At 47.2% G+C, this 5,773-nt stretch overlaps 2 protein-coding genes across 2 annotated transcripts in view; both read left to right on the top strand.

The window, feature by feature from the left end:
* The first annotated feature begins 448 nt into the window (after positions 1 to 448).
* NUP62CL (nucleoporin 62kDa C-terminal like) lies at positions 449 to 4,985 on the top strand. Its single transcript, XM_009997086.1, has 7 exons — positions 449 to 546; positions 700 to 844; positions 1,184 to 1,233; positions 1,352 to 1,486; positions 1,994 to 2,105; positions 2,937 to 3,003; positions 4,768 to 4,985. The coding sequence occupies exons 2-7, from the start codon at positions 713 to 715 to the stop codon at positions 4,857 to 4,859; spliced, it is 588 nt and encodes a 195-aa protein (XP_009995388.1). The 5' UTR covers positions 449 to 546; positions 700 to 712; the 3' UTR covers positions 4,860 to 4,985.
* A 437-nt stretch (positions 4,986 to 5,422) lies between these two features.
* RBM41 (RNA binding motif protein 41) overlaps positions 5,423 to 5,773 on the top strand; it is a 6,728-nt gene continuing 6,377 nt past the window's right edge. The window contains 1 exon segment of the mRNA XM_009997200.1: positions 5,423 to 5,483. Within this exon segment, the coding sequence (XP_009995502.1) occupies positions 5,423 to 5,483 (61 nt within the window).

Raw genomic sequence — 5,773 nt, forward strand, 5'->3', positions numbered from 1 at the left:
AGAGCAGGAGTGCCCTGCAGCAGCCGTGTGCCTGGCTGAGAAAGCCATCTGATAGATGGTTGTATCTTTGTGCAAAGAGAAGCCTTACGTGCAAAGCGCAGGAGGTGAAGTGGGTGGTTGTTGGATCTAATGCTAAAAGATGAGGAGACTGAGAGGGGTGTGGGCTAATGTGTGTTTCTTGGTACTAATGGCCAGGTGAGGGGCAGGCTGACAGCTGCTTGTTTTCTTGGAGCTGCTAGTCAGGCATTTACAGTCGACTGCTTTGTGTCAGGATGTGCTTCCTTCTCTTGGTGACAGACACGGGATTTGCTTTTGGTGGCAGGGACCTATCTGAGCTCACACAGCACTGTCCTTAGACATGTACACTGGACCTATCCGTAGTTTTCTGGACAGCAGATGTGTTGCTTGTTCTGCTGCTTGAGTTGAGTCTTTCCCCTCAGGCACCACTTCAGTTCCTGCCTTTGCTTTGAACCTGAAGCCATTAACTACAACTGGTGCCATTGGAGCTGGGACTTCTACAGCTGCCCTAACTACAACAGCACCCACGTGAGTGTGGAGTTACAAGTGACTGACACTTGGTGACTGGGGCAAGAGAGAGAGTGGATGGTGGTACCTGGAGGGGGAAGCGTAAGCGTGTGTTGTCCCGTTTGTGCTTTGGTGTTTGACCTGGGGTTCTGTGCTGGGTGGCACTTCTCTCAGGGCACCTCCGGTGATGACGTATGCCCAGCTGGAGAGTCTGATAAACAAGTGGAGTCTGGAACTGGAAGACCAAGAGAAACACTTTCTCCATCAAGCGACACAAGTGAACGCCTGGGATCGGACGCTGATAGAGAACGGGGAGAAGGTGAGGTGATGCCCAGTGTGACCTGGCTGTGCTTGCTTGGATCCTGCTGGGCCTGGGGTGTTAGAGATGCTCTCAGCCACCTAGAGGGATGTTCTGCTTGTAAAGAGAGAGGGGTGAATCCGTTGTGTCTGGTGCTTTTGAAACCTTTTGTGTGTCTGTCCTTGTCTCGATGTGTTGAAGGTTGGAACTACATTCCGTGGGTTCACACTGTGGTAGCCAGTTACATTGGGGTGGAGCTTTTAGACTTGCACTATTCAGTGTTTGATCTGTCAATCCAGAGGTAACTGTTGGAGGAGTTGACTTGTGAGTTTGTTTACTGTTTTTGTCTTGTGTTTGCAGATTACTTCATTGCACAGGGAAGTAGAGAAGGTGAAGCTTGATCAGAAGAGGTACAAGACTGGGAACTGTAGTAGAGGATGTAGAAACCAAATCTTCCTGCCTTGTGGAATGGCAGATTTGGAACGTACCTAAGGTGTGGGTGGAGCCGTTCATGTCTTCTCTTTTCAGACTGGATCAGGAGCTGGACTTCATTCTGTCCCAGCAGAAAGAGCTGGAGGACTTGCTGACGCCGCTGGAGGAGTCTGTGAAGGAGCAGAGCGGGACGATCTACTTGCAGCACGCGGATGAGGAGCGGGAGAGGACGTAAGAGCCAGATCTGCTTGGGATGTGTGATGAGCAGACTGATGTGGTGGTGATGGATGGGCAAGGGGTGGAGTTGGGCTGCAAGAGAATATGGATTCGTCTTGGCCTTTGTCAACCCTGTGACCCTGTGATGTGCATGGCAGCCTGATTTTATGCATTAGAAACGGGGGAAGTGAGAGTGGAAGCCCTTGGGTTGGCAGGAGAATCTCTTAGGATGTTGGTCTACTGAGCTGTGTGGGAAAAGGTTACTAATTTAGGCATGATCTCTGAAAACTGGTGACTATTTAGTGGTGGCACTGGTGAGAGCAGAATGAACTGAGACATGTGGCTCATGCATCCTCATAAACCTTTAAGTGTTTTATTGTATCAGGGTAATCACAATATGTGTTTCAAGCCTTGCTTGAAAGTTTTGGAAGCTAATTGTTTACCCGGAGTTGTTTGGACTGGTAGCAGGTCTTCTGAAGTTCACTTCAAGCATTCTGACCTTGGTTCCGCTGTCTTTTGCAGCTACAAACTGGCAGAAAACATAGATGCTCAGTTGAAGCGTATGGCACAAGATCTGAAGGACATCACTGAGCACCTGAACACATCAAGAGGCCCAGCAGACACAAGTGACCCGGTACATCTAAGCTTTATTTTTTGTTTGTTGGAATGATACAAAGGATATTTAAACTTGTTTGTGTGCTCCTGGATACATGCAGTTTCAGCATGGAAGGGTGTTTTTTATTTCTTCCTTGGGTTGATTCTTTTCTCTTAAAACGTGCATGAGATCACACCACAAGCCATCCTTGTTTACGTCTTGACTCCACAGTTTTTGAAGTATCTCACTTGGGTTATTTGGTGGTTGTCTATTTTTGCCTAGTTTACATCTTGTTTCAGAGGCATTTCTTAATGGTGACCTGGCTGTCTGCTGCATCCTTGAATCTATCTTGTAGCTAATCTAAATTTTGCTCAGAATGCTCTCTGTAGCTGCTGATTTTTTTCCTTATGCTATTTTTCCATCCTCCTGAAAACAAGGTCTGAATTACCAGCTCTTACTGATATGTATTAAGTTGATCTTCACATCCCTTGTGGCTTTTCTGAGAAGCTGTTTTTCAGTAAAAATCTCCCTTCAGTTATGCAGACTGAGGTTTTTTTCCCATTGTTTTTTGACTTTTGCCACCTTAATCCAAACATGATTCATGGAGTCGTGGTTCCTAGGTCTGAATTGAAATAAGCCTAAGCCATGGGCATATACTCTAAACCAATCTGTTTCCTTGATGATAAAGAGAAGCAAACTAACACAGTTGCTGCTCAGAGTTCCCTGGGAAGGTCTCTGCCCGGTTATTGGAGGTGTATGTATTAGGAATGTGATTGCATCGTGTTCCAAAGGCAGGGACAGGCAGGCTGTCTTTTCCTGCTCTTAGTTTATATGGTTGTCAACTGACTTGCAGCTTCTCTTTCTCCTCAGCTTCAGCAGATCTGTAAAATTTTGAATGCACACATGGATTCATTGCAGTGGATTGACCAGAATTCAGGTGAGAGTTGCCTTGCAGCTTTTTCAGAATGCAAATGGAAAGCAGGTAGCACGTGTGCAAGTGTTGCTTGAGCATGTATCCCTGAGGGTGCCTGAGGAATCTTCTCCTCCTCATGTTCAATGATCCTGTTTCTCCTCTGCTTGAATTCCCCTGATGTTCATCAAAGGCCTCTGCTCAGAATTAATTCCTGGCAACTGCTCATGTTTTACCAAAAAAAAAAAAAAAGCAGTGCTTGAAATGCATCAGAGCAGAGGACTTGAAAACTTTATGCTTTGTTTTGTCAACCTATGGTTAAATATTTCAGCTCTTAAAGTGTTTTGAGGTTTCCCTTTGGAATAGGAAAATTGTTGAGGGGTTGTGTGTGTGTTTAATGTTGTCATCCCCATTTCCCTTCACTCCCACAGGAAAGCCCAATCCAGGTCACACTGAGCAGCAGGCATTGATCTGCAAGTGCAGTGACTCTGGAGTGTGGGAATTTCACAAGGACAAATTCCTTAACATTCTTTTTATGTGAAAGAAATGTTTCAACCTGCCCCCCACAAAAAACCAAAGAACTAGGCCATCTGTGCTGTAGGTGATATTACCAGTTTGGTTTCTTGTGGAGCATCTCCAGGACTCTTTCACAACAGCCAGGGATCTTTTTAAGCACCCTCATCGATAGTGTCTAGTAACTTGTCTGACTTGTTAAACAATTAGTGTAGCTGTGGCACTATTCAAATTAGTGTCAGCCTGCCCTGCCACAATTAGTTGGACTTGCTGAACACGGACACAGGGTGGTGCTGCTTCCACAGGTGAAAGGAGTGTTTGGACACAGCCTTGTCACCTTCTGCCTCTCCCTGAGAGAACCAGAAAGTCTTTCTTCCCTGTCATAGCTAGAACTGAATTCTGAGGTGAGACGTGTGAGACAGTGAGGCAGGCTGTCATTTTATGCCATGATCATTGTTAGGTGGCACATTTTTGAAAAGTAACAAAGGAAAATGTGTTGTTTGATATGTTACTGGAAGATTCTGGGTTGGGAATGCTGTAGGAAATAAAACCTAACCTGGAATGCCTGTCTACAAGCCACAGGCTGACATAATGCCATAGCCCTTTTGAATAGTTTCTGATAGATAAGCTTTCATGGAATGAAATCTGAAATTGCTTTAGCTTGTGCCAGGATTTTTTTTGTATATTGCAATGTCTGCTCTATGGAAAGTTGATGCTCCATGAGTGGCTTGTGTGTTGCCAAGTCCCCTGAGCTGCAAATGACAGATGAGCCGAGTTGTGGCTCCTCTTCTGTGCAATCACAGTGTCTTTTCTGTATTTACAGTTGAAAGCTGCTAATGGCTGAGTGATATCCTGCAGGAAAGTGTGTGTGTACTCTTGGCTGGTGGTGTGGATCAGAGCAAGTGTAGCAGGAGCTGTGGAGGGGAAACTGCTCTGTAAAGCAGTTGGTTTTCCTCAAGCTGAAGATCTGCTTGTGGTTCCTGCTCAGGGAGGGTTTGCTCAGCCCTGAAACTGCAACAAACTGGCAGAGCAAAGTGTCAACAGCATGTCCCAGGCTTCATCTGATTGTGCCTGCTAGTCCCTGAGTGACTCAGAATACTTTTTAGATGATCTTTGCCTTGGAGGATCAACCGCGCTTTGTGTTGGGTTTTCCTCCTCCTCTGTGCAGTGTCCGATCCGAGTGACTGTCCAAGTGTTTTTCTTTCTCCTCCCTTGGGTCAGGCTGGGCAGGGTTGTGTTTCAGGGGGCTGTGAGAGTGATCCCTGGTTTCTCCCACAGCCGTGCTGCAGAGGAAGGTGGAAGAGGTGACCAAGGTCTGCGAGAGCCGCCGCAAGGAGCAGGAGCGCAGCTTTCGGATCACGTTTGATTGAGTCACTCCCAGCGTGAGGGGTTATAGCCCAAAACCTCCACAGGGAACAGGTTATTGGGGACCTCGGTCTCAAATGATGATCAGGGTTTGTTTCTTTTCTTGCAATAAAATTTGTTGCCTGTCCCAAAGTCAGTCCTTGCAGTGACTTCATTACTCCAGCTGAGCTCTGCGGCTGTGGAATCATGGAATGGTTTGGGTTGGAAGGGACCTTAAAGATCTTCTAGTTCCAACCACCCGCTAGGGCCAGGGACACCTCCCACTGGACCAGGCTTCTCCAAGCCCCATCAAACCTGGCCTTGAACACTTCCAGGGATGGGGCATCCACAACTTCTCTGGTCGACCTGGGCCAGTGTCTCACCACCCTCCCACTAAAGAATTTCCTCCTACTGCCTAACCTAAATCTCCCCTCTTCCAGTTTTGAGCCATTACCCCTTGTCCTCTCACTACAAGGCCTTGTCAACAGCTCCTTTAGATACTGGAAGGCTGCTATGAGGTTGTCCTGGAGCCTTCTGCAGGTTGAACAGCCCCAACTCTCTGAGTCTGTCTCCAGAGCAGAGCTGCTCCATGCCTTGGATCATCGTTGTGGCTCTCTGGACTTTCTCCATGAATTCCATGTCCTCCTCATGTTGGGGGCTGTAGGGTGGGGTCTCATGAGAGCCGAGTAAAGGGGGAGAACCACCTCCCTTGACCTCCTGCCTACACTTTTGATGCAACACACTTGTTTTTCTGGGTCCCAGTGCACGGTGCAGGCTCATCTTGCAATTACGGTATATAAGTGCAGTGCATTTTTTTTTTTACTCCTGGAGGGAGGTGAATGCTCGACTGTCCTAATCCTTAATTCTCCACTGCACTTTATGCTGAAGGGGTGGGAATACCGTGCCATGGGCTGCCTTCCTCTGCCTTAGCTACCGTCCC

Source organism: Chaetura pelagica, unplaced genomic scaffold (genome assembly GCF_000747805.2).
Source record: "Chaetura pelagica isolate M959 unplaced genomic scaffold, ChaPel_1.0 scaffold344, whole genome shotgun sequence".
NCBI classification, from domain to species: Eukaryota; Metazoa; Chordata; class Aves; order Apodiformes; family Apodidae; genus Chaetura; species Chaetura pelagica.

Excerpts from the sequence above, each read along its gene's own strand:
- NUP62CL (XM_009997086.1), top strand. The coding sequence starts at position 713 with ATGACGTATGCCCAGCTGGAGAGTCTGATAAACAAGTGGAGTCTGGAA. Across the intron at positions 1,234-1,351 it reads GTGAAGCTTGATCAGAAGAG|ACTGGATCAGGAGCTGGACT; the intron begins GTACAAGACTGG and ends TTCTCTTTTCAG. Across the intron at positions 3,004-4,767 it reads GTGGATTGACCAGAATTCAG|CCGTGCTGCAGAGGAAGGTG; the intron begins GTGAGAGTTGCC and ends TTTCTCCCACAG.